The sequence below is a fragment of the Papaver somniferum genome, chromosome 11, assembly GCF_003573695.1.
Source record: "Papaver somniferum cultivar HN1 chromosome 11, ASM357369v1, whole genome shotgun sequence".
NCBI classification, from domain to species: domain Eukaryota; kingdom Viridiplantae; phylum Streptophyta; class Magnoliopsida; order Ranunculales; family Papaveraceae; genus Papaver; species Papaver somniferum.
The window spans coordinates 84,031,789-84,047,855 of NC_039368.1; the positions used below are offsets into that span (position 1 = coordinate 84,031,789).

Below are 16,067 nucleotides of genomic sequence, written 5' to 3' on the forward strand. Positions count from 1 at the left end.
ATCGGATGTAAATAAATATATTTACATCCGAATACACTATGGCCCCAAAAAAATTTCAGTTTGAAGAGTGTACATTCAGAAGTATATCATATACGATAAACTTCCGAATATACATCGGCCCTAAAATGGGATTTTGCCAAAATCACCATTTTTGACTAATCAAATGATACATTCGGCAGTAAACTAATCTCCGAATACTATGCCTCTAAATCAATACATTCGGGAGAGAAAATAAATCTTAACTTACGAATAAACCAATCAAAAGTTACAGGAAGAAATGGTTCTCGACATTCGGAGGTATACCTAAACAACTATCTCCCGAATACTCTCGATGTTCTTCAGAATTAAAGAACACGACTACATTCGAAAGTTAACACAACATGCATATCTCCCGAATCTGGTTAAAATCAGAAAACCCTAGATTTTTTTAGAGATTCGTCGAATTGAAGCGACATAAACCCAAAAATTGATAGACCCTTACCTAATTGGAGTCGTTTGAAGTTGTCGGAGTGTTTGACTTTCAGATTGGCCGCCATCAACTACTCCAACCGCTGCAACTCCTTCGCCGTTGTCGGGTTCATGGTGTTCTTCGTGTTCTTCACGACCAATCTCTTTGTTTCGATCTTTAGTGGGTTTGTTAGGTCTGGTCATTGTTATATAGGAGGATCGATGATGTTTTTTTTCGCCGATTATCAAACACGATGAATTCAAACGAAGAAGAACGAGGATTTTTTTTCTTCCCACAACGGGAGTGAAGAAGATGAGAAGAGGAAGAGTTGAAACTGAAAATGAAATTGAAGTGAAAGTGAAAGTGAAACTGATTCTGTTTTTAGGATTTTAGGTTTGATTACTGTAGGGGCATTTTGATAACTTTAGGACTCCTATAGGGTTCCCTTAACTAGTGCCCTTGAATGGATATAACCTGATGGCCCCTAAATCCTTTTCGGTGGCCCCTAAAAAGGCCGGGCAAAATAGGGGGTAAATCCAAAGCCCTTCCGCATTTTCTTTTTATAAAGTCCCCTCACCACCACCACAACCACTACCACCGCCATGACTGCCCAACTCCCTTGCGACGGAGATGGAATTTGTATGGCCTGCAAATCAACACCACCAGAAGTAGAAACCCTAGTATGTAAAACTTGTATTACTCCATGGCATGTCAATTGTCTATCAAAACCACCAGAATCATTATCATCAACTCTTGAATGGGATTGCCCTGACTGTTCCAATGTACTCATTCATAATCCCAATTCTGGTGCTGGTCCATCATCATCATCGCCGAATCCTTCTTTGAATCAACTTGTGGGTTTAATTTGTGCTATTGAGAATGACTCTACACTTACTGATCACCAGAAAGCGAAGAAACGGCAGGAACTAATCAGTGGGATTAAAGTCTCGGATCCTTGTGAAAATGAAGATGAGAAGAAGAAGAAGATGAAGAAGAAGGAGAGTGATGTCAAGGATATTTTGCATGATAAGCTTATGTGTCTCATTTGCATGCAATTGCCTCATAAACCTGTTACTGTAAGTAAATGTTTATCACTTCATAGTATTGTTGATTGATTTTCTAGGAATTTTCAAACCCTCATTTGATGATAGAAGAAAGGATTATGTTGATGTAGGACTTTAATTTGTGAGTTTGTTGTTGATTGATTGGTTGCAGACTCCTTGTGGTCACAATTTCTGTTTAAAATGTTTCGAGAAATGGGTAAACCAGCAACCACGAAAACAAAATTGCCCCGAGTGTCGCAGTAAAATTCCTGACAATATGGTGAATCAACCAAGGATTAACTCTGCCCTTGTCGTTGCAATTCGTATGGCAAAGGCGAAAGAGAATAGTGGTTCAGGGTCTCACCGCCACTTTGGACGAACACCTGCTGAAAATGATCCTATGAATCAGGGTATTGTATTAGTAGGGGAGTATGGTGCAAAATCTGTGGCTTTATCAGGGGACTATGAAGACAATGACAACCATGGAGACTGGTTCCTTTACACCGGAAGGTTAATCTTTTAATCTCTTGTCCTGATATTGTATATACGTGCTTTATGTCTTAGTCTTGGTTAGTTGTACTTCCATGTTACCGTTGAATCGCCGAGATTTATTGCCTAATTTGACTTATTACTTTATCGGGTAAACAGTGGGGGAAGGGATCTCAATGGCATTAATCAATCGTATGAGAAATCTAATGAAGCTCTGCGTGTCAGTTGCCTGGGAGGATACCCAGTCCGTGTGGTGCGGTATGTGATTGATTCTTTCTTATTCTTCCTTTTCATTTCTTGGCGAGTTTACTCATTCAGCATAAGCTGTTAAAAGTGAAGCAGTTATAATTGGTAATATTGTGCCTAGAAATTTACCAATCAATTTATACAAATGCTATGACCCTAAGTGCCATTATATGCTGATTCTACCCTTGTACTGCTTATGTTAATAACTTTTCCACTTAGTCAATGTGCTAGCAGATTATATCACACAGCCTACATGTGCGTCCTTCTTAAATGGAAAATCAATATTGCTTATTCAGGCTTTTTATCCGAGATGTCACTTCTTCTTCTTTTTTCCGTAAAGATTATTTCTTGCTCTTTCTAACAAATAGGAACTTGACCAAATTAAAACTGCGGCTAAGAGTTATCAAAAAATTTGGACAGGCGTAAAGATGCCGAAACAAAAGTTGGCATGAAAATTGGTGATTATGTTTTGAATTTTTAGTTAGTCCTGCGGTCCTGCCATGAAACATGGGTACTGCAACAATAGTTCATTTTAATCAATAATATCCACGTTTGAGATTACTGTGTGTTGTACATCCACTTAAATTTTCTTTTAGTTGAACTTGTTTCTTGATTTATTTATGTTAAGCTTTTTCCATCACAAGTTTAAACTTTCAGGTCTCACAAGGAGAAGCGCTCGTCATATGCTCCACTAAATGGGCTGAGATGCGGAGTTTACAGAATAGAAAAATGTTGGCGAAAAATTGGGATTCAAGTTGTGGCAGTTTCTTTTTGTCTTTTAACCTTATACTCTGATCACATGTCTGTTTCTTTCTTGCCAATTTAGGTAGATCTAATGAAAAAGTGTCATTTACAGGGGCATAAAGTCTGTAGGTATCTCTTTGTTCGGTGTGACAATGAACCTGCTCCTTGGTCGAGGTACTCCGTTTTTTCTTTTCGTCATGTTTCATTTCCTTCTCTCTTCCTGATAATAGAAATCCAGGGCTGTCAAGTAATATTTCTGACTTAATTATCTGCAACATCAATTGTAGTGACAATCATGGGGACCGTCCAAGACCTCTGCCTGTTATTAAGGAGCTTAAAAGGGCAACCAATATTACAGATAGAAGGGAAAGTCCATCGTGGGATTATGATGTGAGTACATTGTTGTTTATTCAGCTATTTCTCAACTGAGTTTTCTTCTTTTCTAGAATTGCTTTCCCTTTAGATATTGCTATTTTTGTTTCAGTCCTTTCTCAGATAGTTTTACATCAGAAGGACTATTATGTTTGAGCACTTCTTTTGGATAAAAGCAAGATCTTAAAATAAGAAACTTCACCTAGAAGGCGACATTACAACTCAATAACATGCCTGAGAACAGCTAAACTCTGAGAACCCAGCAACACCCTATAAAAACACCAAAAAAGAACAAGAATCTCACTTAGCAATATAAAGTAGACTGTCTCCAACAGTCCCATTCAATTAAAGAGTCCCAATGGGTTATGAAATAGTCAGAATAACAGTCCTCAAACACATTTTCTGTTGACGCCCAATAGAACAAAATAAATTTGACTGCTCTCACAATTTCTTGGAATGAATTACTCTTGTATTTGAACATAATGTTATTGTCATCTTGTCACGTTTGCATATAATGGCAAATGGAAAGTAGCTCTATATCCTCTTATTTCTTCAGTTATTTCTTGCTCCCCATTCCACAGGTTCTTCAAAACAGTGTCATTCATGACCCAATCTATCTTATAACTTTTAAGAAATACATTCAAAGATCATATGCTATTCTGCAGGAAAAAACAAATGATCTACAGACTAGCAAAGATGACAACTAGTGACACAGTTTGTCTTCTTTTCCCTATGTTACTAATTGCAGCTATACCTCACTTGCCAAACTAAGAAACAAACCTTCAAAGGAATTTTAGGATTCACAAAATTTTGCGGGAAACGTGTTTTTTTTTTTTTTTCATTCACACCTTGATTTGCAATGCCATGAAGACGAGAATAGCATGATGCAAGAGAGAAACCTATTGTACTTGGATCCCAGCTTTCATGGTCCTCCAGGCCAGCAATAAATGGAAGTATTTCAAATCAGTTGAAGTGGGTCTCCCAATTCCATTTTGAAATATTCTATGCATGTTAAATAGAAGAGTAACTAAGAATTTGATGACTTTTAGGAGGAAGATAGCTTCTGGAAATGGAAAAAACCTCCACCTAATACTACTACTACTGCTGCTGCTGCTGTATCATGTACAACTACAACAGAAAGTGAGCGTGGGAATAATTTACTGACAGCAGAGGAAGTTGCTGTTTGTGAGGTAAATATGTCACCATGGGATGTCATTTCAATTGAAGATTACTACCTAGATAAAGATTTTATGGTTAGTTAATCCTTTTCATTTATGTAGATCTTATTTGTTTTGGTTTTTCATTTATGGGGGCTTTTAGACTTGGTAATAAAGAGTGAAATTCTTGGGTTCATGATAAATTAGTAAAATAAGTTATGGGTTTTACTTAGTTTCTTCCTGTTCTTGATTGTCTGGTTATCGTAATCGTGCTCCTGCACAGGGAATGAAGATAACAATGATAATGCTGCAGGTCTTAGATAAAGAAGATGATGATAGTAATAAAGAACCTGTGCAAACAGAAACTTCTGAAGATTTAGAGAGAGCACGGAAAAAGGCGCAGAATAAGTCATACAGGAATCAGCTTCTAAACGGTTTGAGCTCTCTTTTTCTCTTTCTCTATTGTGAACAAAACGCCGGATCCATAGTGACTGGTCTTCATAAGTTTTTATTCTTATCACACCTTGTTTCTAAGCTCTTTCCTGTTTCTCTGTCACGCAGCATTGAAATGTCAACTTTGTAGGGAAGTGATGAATAGTCCTCTGACAACACCCTGTGCTCACAACTTTTGCAAGCCTTGTTTAAAGAGTGTTTTTGCTGGTAAAAGTTCTGTCCGAAAGAGATACTTTTGTCAGGGAAGATCACTTCGAGCACAAAAGTCAATAATGAAGTGCCCGTCTTGCCCAATGGACTTATCTGAGTTCCTTCAAAACCCTCAGGTATGAAAATGTCAATTTTTAACATGATGACTACTAGATCTGTTAGTAACCAAGTTTGGGATTACTTTTTTTTTTATTCCTTAAAGATGCTATTTGAATTGAAGGTAGAAATCAGCTAACCAGTCTTCTTCTGTATTGCTATAAATTGTTAGTGTTCTACTTGTTCTCCTTCCTTGCTGCTCCATCACTGGCTTTGATGGCTTCCAGCCTTTTATTAAGAATATTTAGATAGGCCCGCTCTTCAAATTCGTCTTTTCTGTCTAGTAGCTTGGTGTTGGAAACTGTCTAATCAGATGTACATCATGTTTCTTTTTCTCCTTTTCTGGATCTGAAATCAGCTCATCTGAATCTGACTCGATGTATTTGTTTTTTTGAGTCAGATCTGACTCAACTGATCAAAAATATGCGGGTGAGTGGCTTGGTCCCATGAGTCAGGGGTATTTTGTTCCCTGACTCAAACAAGTCTGAGTCAGGGATTAGGTCTGACTCATGCAGCGAGTCAGATCTGAAAAACTAAAAGAGAAACGATCTGACATCTGACTCGCGTTGAGTCAGGGGTCGACTCAGATCCAGACCGCGAGTCAGATGCAAACAAACATGCTGGATGCTGGTAGGTGGACTAATTTGTGGAAATGGGTGTGAGGCCTGAAAGTTCTGACTAGAGTAAAATTTTTACTCTGACCAATATAACTAACAAGATTATCATGCACAGACCTGTATGCTTTATGTATGTGGTTATACTTCTGCTTTGTTAAGAAATGAAAGCCGTGGTACGCTGGTATTTTCTTTGGTGAGCTAGGGGTTTAACCATGAGTTTGTTACCAGGTTAACAGAGAGCTGATGGCTGTCATAGAAGATCTCCAACGCCAGGCTGAGGAGGAGAATGATGAGGACTTTAGTGAAGAGACCGGGGGTTTCGATAAGCCTGAAAACATGATTGGAGTCGCTAAAGATAGAAGTGACAATTCTGACATGTTGGATGACATTTTAGAAATTGGGGGGGAGCCTAAGCAGATGAACAAACGCTTGAAGACGAAAGGTTCAGTCTTAACAGCAAATGCAGAAAAATCTGAGTTTAAGAGTAATGAATCTTTGGAGGAGATGAAACTTGATGTTGCAGAAGATCTCCAATTCCAGGCTGAGAAGGAGAATGATAAGGACCCAAGTGAAGAGACCGAGGATTTCGATAAGCCCGAAAACATGATTGGAGTCGCTAAAGATGGGAGTGACAATTCTGACATGTTGGATGACGTTTTAGAAATTGAGGGGGAGTTTAAGCAGATGAACAAACGCTTAAAGACGAAAGGTTCAGACTTTTCAGGAAATGCAGAAACATCTGAGTGTAAGAGTATTGAATCTGTGGATAAATTGAAACTTGATGTTGCAAACGGAGGCAATGTTGTGACAAAAGACGCAGTAAAGGAAATGGTTAAAACTTCAAGAACTCTTACCGCTGAGCCCAAACCTAAACGTGGTAGTGGAGGCGATTGCTTGCCAAAGCCTGAACCAAATAAAAGAGGTCGCCAGAAGAAAACCAAGGAGACAGCAGTGGCTGTTGTTGCAGATGAAGGTAATGATTCACCATCTAGTCCTCTTCAAATTGGTTAAGATGACAACAGGGATTCTGTATTGTTTATGAGGGCCTAGAGTCATATTGCAGATTGCAGAAAGGTTCATACATACATAGTGATACGTGGTGTTCTATTTCGGTCTCAGCAATGGGTCTCTAGAAACCTCGGTTGGGACTTGGGGTCTGGCTAACTTCTAACTCAAACCAACCTCGACAAGTTCCAACCCTGTGTGTGTGACCTATGATTTTCTGCTTGTACTGAGCCTCCTTGTACTCCTGTGGTGTTCAATGGCAGAGTGACGTCTACTTGATCGGCCTACGTACATTGTAATAAGTGGTTTTCAATTTTGGTCTCAGCAATGGGTCTCTACAAACCTCCTTGGAACTTGGGGTCTGGTTAACTTCTAACTCAAACAAACCTCGACAAGTTACAACCCTGTGTGACCTATGATTTTCTAGTTGTACTGAACCTCCTTGTACTCCTGTGGTGTTCAATGGCAGAGTGACGTCTACTTGACCGACTTATGTTGTTGCTCAGTCTGCCTTCGTTTTTCTTCTTTTTTTTTATGGCAAACCCAAGAAGGGAATTTATTAATCAAAGAAGAGAGGAAACGAAAAGAAGGGACACATTCGACCAAACCTCCAAAAAAAACAAAAAAAAAGAAAAAAAAAAAGAGGACAGACAAACAAAAATTCTTGTTGTTGCTCAATCACTCTTGCTCCTTGTTTTGGCCATGGTCACTCACTTTAGACTAGCACTTGCCTTGTTTCAGCACTCCCTGTCATTGACTGTAGTTGCTCTTGGTAGTGCTATTCATCTCCTGCCAAATAGCTTTCTCTGCCATTTTCTACTCTGCATGTTTGTGATATCCTATTTTTCTTTATGGTGGGGGAATTTCTTTGTAAGTTCCCTTTGTTTCTTCAAGTTTCACACTCTAAATGATTCTCCATTTTTCTTTTGATAGTTCTGAAGATGGTCAGGAGAAAAGAGATGACTGGTGGGGGTGATAACTCTACAACTACTGGCACATCTAGCAACCACCTGACTGTGAGCAGAAGTTTAGTAAAAAGATCTACAGATGTGAACAAGATGAAGACTCTTCATGCTATGCCTGCTCTTATTGTTCCAGACTCGTTTTCTACTTCTACCACCAGTGTCACTGGTGCTGCAGAAGGTGTAGCAATTGAAAAGGAGAGTGAAAATAAACGCCATGGAGTAGGAAAAGAAGAAGAAGCAACAGACCAGCACATAGAAGAGAGAGATCATGATGATGATGAGCATGCACCAGGTTTCATATTTTTGTGCAGTGCCGAGACAAAACCGGAAATCTTTAAGTACAGTGTTTTTGGACTCCCTCTTGGGAAAATGTATGTCGTAGAGAACATAAATCCGGGTGCAATGCTTTTTCTCTTCGATGTTAACCTAAAGCTTCTTCATGGTGTATATAAAGCTACATTTAGAGGAGAGCGTGACTTGGAGCCAGCTGCTTTTGGAGGAAGATTTCCCGCACAGGTAACTAGCTGACTCATGGGTTCCCTGAATTTTTATAATATCCAACGGAATCCTAAATGTTAGATTAAATGTAGATACAGTAGCTACTTTATAGATGTGAGATATGGAAAATTGGTGCATTTCCAATTTCCATACTTTTAACTGCAAATCTGTTTCGGAGAAATTATCTGCCTAGCTGATTTTACGAGGCCTTCTTAGAATTGCATTATTTTTGTAGGTGAGATTCAATATTTTCAGGGAATGCTTACCTTTGCCTGAGAGTGTTTTCAGACACGCTATCAAAGAAAACTACCATGGTGGTACAAAGTTCCAACAAAAGCTCAGTAACTGTCAGGTATGGTGCTGTCACTTAATTGGTTGTTGCCTTGTTGGTCATTCATTGGATTTGGTTGCTTATATTAAAATTTTAGGTTTCATTTTTGACGGATTCTGCTATTTAAGTGCAGGCAAAGAAACTTTTTTCTCTGTTTCATCCCATTGGTTGTCCACCAGAGTCTGTGCTTGGGGCTCCACCAAGACAGTCACCTCCAGTTAAAATCTATCAGAATCGACAACCATCAAGGTTGCCACCACCAAATGATCCATATGCTTCAACGGCATTTCACCGTGCTCATGGTACTCCACCTCCCATGTCTGGATATACTGCTCAAAAAACTAGGACTAACCCATATTTTGGAATGGAAGCGCGCAGCACATACTCGCCTGGAAATGCATTGATACCTGCTCATAATCCTTACACCAGGTATCCTGCATATGACACACAACACATGTGTGTTAATCTGAGTTTCTGCTTTATTTTCAGCTCTTTTGCCAATTGGAACCTTAATATCTGACGCTCCTTTCGCGATTCTTTGATAGGTACAGAGCTGCACCAGATGTGGCAAGTCAGGGAGCAAAAGTTGGCGAAAATGAGTACAATCCTCAATTACTACCAGTGGAGAGGAAAAGAGAGCAGGAAAAACAACTCACTCAACAATTTGGTTGTTCAAGTTATTACTCTACGCATCCATCACATGCAGCAGCAACAACATATCCCATTGAGCCATTTCATGGTTTTCCTGAAACACAACACTCTGGGTCATCATACGTGCCATTACGTTATCCTCCAAGATTAGTCAATGATGCATCATTTCATGCTCTTCCTCCGCCACATCATACTCCACAAACTTCAATGTATAATGCACCAGGTCATGCTCTTCCTCCATTACATCGCACTCCTCCCTCACTATCATATGATCCTTTACGTCAAGCTTATGTTCCTGCAGCATCGCATAGTTCTACTTATTGGGCAGCAGTAGCTCGCGAGCACCCAAACCAGGTTCATATATGATCCTCACCAGAATCCTGAACCATGTGTGTACCAGTACGGAAGGGTCTTCTAATGATTCACACCCAGGTGCTACTCCAGCATGCAGTTAACCGGCACACAAGGTAACTGATTTTGCTGGCATAATATGGGTCTCCTTACTTCGCATCCCCACCCCAGCTAACTTAACCTGCTTGAACTGTATATACTTGAGCGCTGCTCCAGTAACTTGAGACTAGAATTTAGGGAATACTGGATGTAGTCATTTTGATCGGGAACTGTGACAGAATACCAAAACAGCAGTGTAATACTCCAACGGAATGAAGATTTTATTTATCTTTGATCGTATTCTTGAAAACTCACTTGGGAAATTCCATGAAGCAAGCAACTATATGATGGGAATGAATCAACTCAAATTTTAACAAAGTAAAAACTTATCTGGTAACTGCGTCTAGAGCACAAAACAGTAGTGTAAATGAAAGAAGATTTGTAAACCTTATTACCTGGGAAACTCCATCAAGCAAGCAATTATTTGATGGGTACGAGTCAAACACAGATTTTAACAATGCACAAGAAAAGGTAAAACCGAATGGAGGGAAGGTGCGTGTAAACTAAAAATCCTCTCTTTACCAAACCAAAATGTCACAACCACAAAAACGAGCGCAGACTAAGGGGATCGAACCCTTGACCACGGGATTAAAAGTCACGCGCTCTACCACTGAGCTAAGTCGGCTGGTGTGACTGTTTAACTGACGTGTTTAATTATATTAGTTAAATAGGTGTCAAAAGGACATAGACAAAAGGCACATACACAATGCATAGGGCCCGACCACATCTTTTACGGAGGGGTCATTATTTTTTTATTTGAAGCATTCAGTATTTTTCCTTTTTTGCTCGGTTATGTGGGAAGTACAAATTTTGTAATCCGAGTAAAAATGGCTCCGGGGTTGTTCAGTTCTGAAACTAACTTGTGCATGCTATGGTGCTTAGATTTAGACGTCTTAATTCTAGTTTAATCAAACGAATTCCTCTTCGTTGGAAGTTGTTGTTCCACGCTAAACTTCTGTAATCAACTCTGGTAATATTTTGTATTTTATATATATACTACGTCTGAAAAAATTAAAAGAATCTGAAACGAAAAAATCACAATACCGTTTTTATGAAAATGGACAAATACCACTTTTACAAAAACATAAGGAATATTAAAAAAAATTCTTCAAGAAAATTAGAAGAATTTGTTAGGTTTGCTACATGAGACAACTTATAGACTTTGTACTCGTGGAAAACTAATAAATCTCCTAAATCACGTCAAAATAAATTTATAGATTCGAAAATGATTTTTGGCTAGAAATGAATAGCCCCTGTGTTACTGCCTTACTATGACATTCAGGTAGGATCCACCACTACCAAATGGATTCACCATTCTCATATCTTGATTAAATCAATGATGGTCAATATTCATTTGCAGGAGCTAGCCATCGGAGTTACCCAAAACAGCTAGCCAAACAGTGAGGTTCATTATCGTAGATTTAAGACCTGATTACATCATTTACTATCTTTTTCACTTTTCACTTTTTCGAATTTTTGATCAAACTAAAAACTCACAAAACTTCCAGTGAAATTAATTTTTTATAATTAAAAACTTATAAAAGTCCTCAGAAAAATATAATTTATGAAAAAAGACCTATTAGAAAGTAACAATATGCTAATCCGACTAGCAAAAACTACAACCAACCCAATACGTTATGGGTTCTAAACTAAGAAACCTCACAAAGTGCGGCTTTTAAAAAATTAGTCCAATTTCTTTTCTCGCTATTCTTAATGTGATTCTACCTGGAAATTTTATTAGCATTTCTCTCGTTACCGAAAATGCTAGGTATCACCTAAAACTTGTCCCAAATGGAGGGAGTGTAAAAAAAATTTCTTTTTTGCTAGGTTTTATACATGAGACAACTTATAGACTTTGTACTCGAGGAAAACTAATAGATATCCTGGACCACATCAAAATAAATTTATACATTCAAAAATGTTTTTTGGCTAGATGTAAATATCCCTTGTATTGTTTCTTTACTGATCCATGATATTCAGGTAAGATCCACCATTACCAAGTGGATTCACCATTCTCATATCCAGTATAAAACTTACTATCTCTTAAAAGATTCACTGCGTACAAATCTATAGTTTAGATTAGAAATAACTAATAAGGCAAAGTTTGGGGAATAATAAATAGGTTTTATCCCATTATATTTAGATTTATATCATGTGTCAGACTCACTTATCACCTTGTGTCATTGTTATACCTAACTAAAGAACTTGGTGCTGACAAGTTTTGAACTCAGGTCACTGATATCATCACCAAATGGCATTACTATAATATTACAATGACGTCGGCTGTTATACCATATTTGACTGGATTAGAAAAATAAAAAATTATAACCATTAAATCCTTATATATCGACCGTTATCCGTCATTTTGTCATGTCCTAATGGGAGGTATCCATTGCGGTTAAGGGCAGCCAGGGTGCTGTTAGTAGTGGTAGTAGTGTATTTGTCCTAGCAATATATTGACTGGTTGTATGCCTTATGGCTTTATCGAATAATTAATGAAATTCTATGTTCTTCCCTAATTGATATGTTCCTCCTTTATCCATGTCTTCTTCTCCTAACCCTCTAATTTCACCTTCAATCATCTTCTAATCAGATATTCGGTTTGCTTATGAGCATCAGTTGTAGTGTAGATCACTACAAGTGGTATCAGAGAGGTCGATTCTGCGGCTGCTAGGTTACCATGAATGAATTATCAGAAAATCAAACAGAAATTGAAGAATTAACTAGTATGGTCGATATCTTAGAACAAGATAAATATGAAGCCAGAAAAGCATTATACAGTGAAGTATTTGATTTGAGAATGAAGTATATACGTCTAATCTGGGATAGGAATTCACCAGATCATGATTTTAATCTTCTACAAATTGAAACTCTCATTTCCATCACCGAGAAGAAGTTGGAATCACTACAAGAGGTTGGGAATCTGGAACCTACGGAGATGGAGGATAAGATTGTCATAGAAGAAGTGATAATTGATTCAAGTTCAGCTCGTAATTTCACTCAACGATCTTCAAATCCACCAGTATCAGATGAAGTTTTAGGTTCTTCTCCAACAATAGAATATTCTAACAGATTTGGTGAATCGGAGTCGAAGGTGCTCGAGGAAAAAATAGATGGTGATTTGAAATCAATTCCACTGGATTCTAGTTTAGTAGACGATTTCTTTCAAACTTCTTATACTCTTACAACAACAGATGAAGGTAATTTTCTATATACACCAATAATTGTTTTCTCTAGTGTTGATGGATCTAGTACTGTTAATGAATTTCATAAGTACAACGAGAGTTCATCGTTTCTAGCATATTAGGAAGGTAAACCATTCATTTCTGATAATAAAATCCTTGATGTTGCGGCGGAATTTCAAGTTAGTAAGGTTATAGTTAGTGAGGTGAAGAATTTCAACCCGTTGAATCAGAATTATAATGCTGACCTTCAGCAGTTTGTAGATGGAAAGCTTAAGGTCCTAATCTGAATGCCTTCTTAACTAGTGACCTTAATTCATTTATTTCAACAAATTTCGTTACCAATTTTAATTCCTCAGTTAAATTCTTACCAGTCTTTTCTTATAATTCTGATGTTACCAAAGATTTACTGGTTCAGCTTACAACTCGAAGTACTTCTCTATATGATACATTAACTGGTTTCAATTTTATTCACATGCTGTTTGATCGAGGAAAACTGTTTGAGACCGTATTTTGGAATTCTTTGCCGAAAAGTTCAGATGTCGATTGTTCAATTTTTTTTCAGAATCATACTTACACGGGGGTGATATATTTTTGGTTGGTTCGTATGTGTGCTAATAGAGGAAAATGCTCCTATTATGTCCTGATTTTTGCTGGAAGAGTAATTGATAGAGGAAAGTTGTTTGAGTTGTGTTGGGATTCTCCTTATTATGCAGATATTAAGTTTGGGAGTAGCTTGGAATTGTTGTCTTCTTATTTAAGTGTACTTGTACTTATTGAAATTGGTGACAATGAATATGGTTGGCAGCTGTTTCTGATTTTTTCGCAAGAGAATAGTATCACCAGTTACCGTGGGCACTTATTAGAATTTTTGTTCGTGAACTCATTGGAGACTTTAAGTGCTGAAGATGGTGGTAGTGGTGATGCTAGGAAGTTGTCTGGCAAAATGCAGCTCCAAATTGATGTTTTCTGGACCTTATTTGATGTTCTCCAAATAAGGGCTCGAACATTATTTGATCGAGGAAAGTGGTTTGAATTGATCAAGATGTATTCTCATTATAATAGCGGCAGTTTTCATTTCAGTTTTAGTGTACTTAAATTGGGTTTGCTTGTTCTGAATGGGTTCATTTTAAAGCATGGTTTCAGTGCAAATTTTATTTCTGGGATGAATTCTGAACTTGGGGATCATCTGGACTTGTTAATTGAGTATTCAAGTGTCTTTGAGTTGGTAAAAAGAGGATACCAGCGTTTTTTCAGCAAGCTCTTTGAGGAGAAGCCACAACAGCATAATGTTCTCTGCACCATGTCGAGATCTTATGTAACAATGAAATATGAATTTGGCAATGCAGGTGGACTAATTATTCAGATTCTTATCAACAGTAAATGGAGTTTCAGGGGAAATGTGTGCTTTCTAAAGTTACAGATGAGATATTGCTTAGGTATCCATGAATGGTGTTCGGGCTGGAGGAAATCCATTGTAGGAGTCGTGGGAATCATATAGATGCTTGTTGTATTCAAGATTGGTGAGAGCATATTACAGGAGTTATTGGAAGAAACAAGTAAGAGAGTTGTCGGGGTTTGTACTCAGCAAAAAGAGATAGTCCTGAAGTGTTATCTCATAATGATCCAATTGTGTATTTTCATAAAATCGAATGGAGTGGGTCATGGTACTGTACTTAACAAGGACATATGCAACGAAGGGCTCAACAAGTGGCACATAGAAATTGTATGGCTCAACAAGTGGCACATAGAAATTGTATGTATGTATTCCTGGAAATCTGATAATAACGTTGAGGTGGATGGGCATTACCAAATGCTAGGAACTCAGTTAAAGGTAGTCTTGTCTGATTGTGGCCATTTGATAGTTCGACACGAAGGTTGGATTATGTCAGGTTGGGAAGTTGGTATAAGGAAGTTATATAACTCAATGTTTGTCGGCAGTATGGGATTCCGGCGCAATCAGACGTGGCAGGTGACATTCAAGTCTTTACAGAGATTCTCGAATCTCGATACACATTACACTCTCAACACCTGCTGCAACTAAATACTCTATCAACAAGAGTATTAATTGCAAGTTTGATCAAGAGCTCAACACTTTTCATCACTTTAGAGAGATCGGTCAAATGAAGGGAATGCGTATATCTTTATCACCCAAGAGTCTTACCTCACTGTTGATGGTGGTTTTTAGTTCAGGGATAAAATTGTAAAACCCTGCATCTAATAGACCGACACTCTGTAAAGAGACAGAGCCGTGTAAAGGTGATAGGTGTTTAACCTCTTCAATGGTACATTTATTGAGCAACTAAATATTCTCTCATAAAATTTACCCAGAATGGTGCATGTAGCAACAATCCCAGGTATTCTGTAAATTTGGGCACGTACATTCAATTAATATAAGTTTCTTTGAATGCTTTATGTGCTATATTCCCCGGCTGAACCCTTAATTAATATTGATATGGCATGACAATTTGTGTTCACTCACAGCAGAGTAGCACGAATTTCCAAGTATCAAGGATAAGGTCTTTGCATAAGGTATTCAATCGGAAAGCATGTTGCTCTCTGGCAATGAACTTAAAAGAACTCTATGTAAACACATAGAATTCAATCAATTATCCTGACTAATTTGCAAAAGTTAAGGTTTTGCTCCTTGCGCAGTATATCAGACCTTGCTTGTCGAAATTAAGCCTAGGAAAACTAGGTAATTAATCCGTCATGGATTAGCAGATGCAAAATCTTGCCCAGAATCAAAAAACAAGGAGCCACAGGATAGGAGCTGCAACAAAGAGAGGCGTGACCATGCCTTAGGCTGACCGGCACCATTTTCCATTGGCCTCGCCCCATCCTAAACCGGACCTATTTCCCTCGACCAATCAGGTCTCCTTAAACTCGCCACACACACATAAGTTGTGGATGGGCCCATATGCCAAACGGCATGCCAAATATGCCAAACGCGCATGCCAGGCGCACATGCAAAACGGCATGCCAAACGTGCCACCTACTGCATACTACATGCCATATATGATAATTAGGTTTTCGACATGCCAAACCCTAATTTAGGAAAAACTTTCGCGCCAACCGAGTTCAACAATGTTCCACAGAGCATGGGGATC

At 38.2% G+C, this 16,067-nt stretch overlaps 2 protein-coding genes and 1 non-coding gene across 6 annotated transcripts; 2 read left to right on the forward strand and 1 right to left on the reverse strand.

The window, feature by feature from the left end:
- Positions 1–1,028: 1,028 nt before the first annotated feature.
- On the forward strand, positions 1,029–10,027 carry LOC113321800. Of its 4 annotated transcripts, none has more exons than XM_026569720.1 (15): positions 1,029–1,524; positions 1,664–2,001; positions 2,140–2,238; positions 2,884–2,980; positions 3,083–3,144; positions 3,258–3,360; positions 4,392–4,532; positions 4,783–4,933; positions 5,061–5,278; positions 6,104–6,848; positions 7,814–8,361; positions 8,579–8,695; positions 8,808–9,103; positions 9,220–9,548; positions 9,627–10,027. In XM_026569720.1, exons 1-15 carry the CDS (start codon positions 1,051–1,053, stop codon positions 9,689–9,691), a joined length of 3,783 nt encoding a protein of 1,260 aa, XP_026425505.1. In that variant the 5' UTR covers positions 1,029–1,050; the 3' UTR covers positions 9,692–10,027. The 4 variants fall into 4 exon arrangements, with proteins under 4 accessions (XP_026425505.1, XP_026425504.1, XP_026425502.1 ...); XM_026569719.1 differs by having other exon boundaries at positions 8,808–8,976; positions 9,046–9,103; positions 9,220–10,027; XM_026569717.1 differs by having other exon boundaries at positions 9,220–10,027.
- Positions 10,028–10,328: 301 nt separating this feature from the next.
- TRNAK-UUU lies at positions 10,329–10,400 on the reverse strand. The gene has a single exon. It is a non-coding gene; the product is annotated as a tRNA-Lys (tRNA).
- Positions 10,401–12,277: 1,877 nt separating this feature from the next.
- Positions 12,278–15,370, forward strand: LOC113320140. Its single transcript, XM_026568077.1, has 2 exons — positions 12,278–12,975; positions 13,523–15,370. Exons 1-2 carry the CDS (start codon positions 12,456–12,458, stop codon positions 13,573–13,575), a joined length of 573 nt encoding a protein of 190 aa, XP_026423862.1. The 5' UTR covers positions 12,278–12,455; the 3' UTR covers positions 13,576–15,370.
- The last annotated feature ends 697 nt before the right edge of the window (positions 15,371–16,067 follow it).

Excerpts from the sequence above, each read along its gene's own strand:
- LOC113321800 (XM_026569717.1), top strand. The coding sequence starts at position 1,051 with ATGACTGCCCAACTCCCTTGCGACGGAGATGGAATTTGTATGGCCTGC. Across the intron at positions 2,002-2,139 it reads TGGTTCCTTTACACCGGAAG|TGGGGGAAGGGATCTCAATG; the intron begins GTTAATCTTTTA and ends TCGGGTAAACAG. Across the intron at positions 8,696-8,807 it reads AAAAGCTCAGTAACTGTCAG|GCAAAGAAACTTTTTTCTCT; the intron begins GTATGGTGCTGT and ends ATTTAAGTGCAG.
- LOC113320140 (XM_026568077.1), top strand. The coding sequence starts at position 12,456 with ATGAATGAATTATCAGAAAATCAAACAGAAATTGAAGAATTAACTAGT. Across the intron at positions 12,976-13,522 it reads TCTTACAACAACAGATGAAG|AATCATACTTACACGGGGGT; the intron begins GTAATTTTCTAT and ends ATTTTTTTTCAG.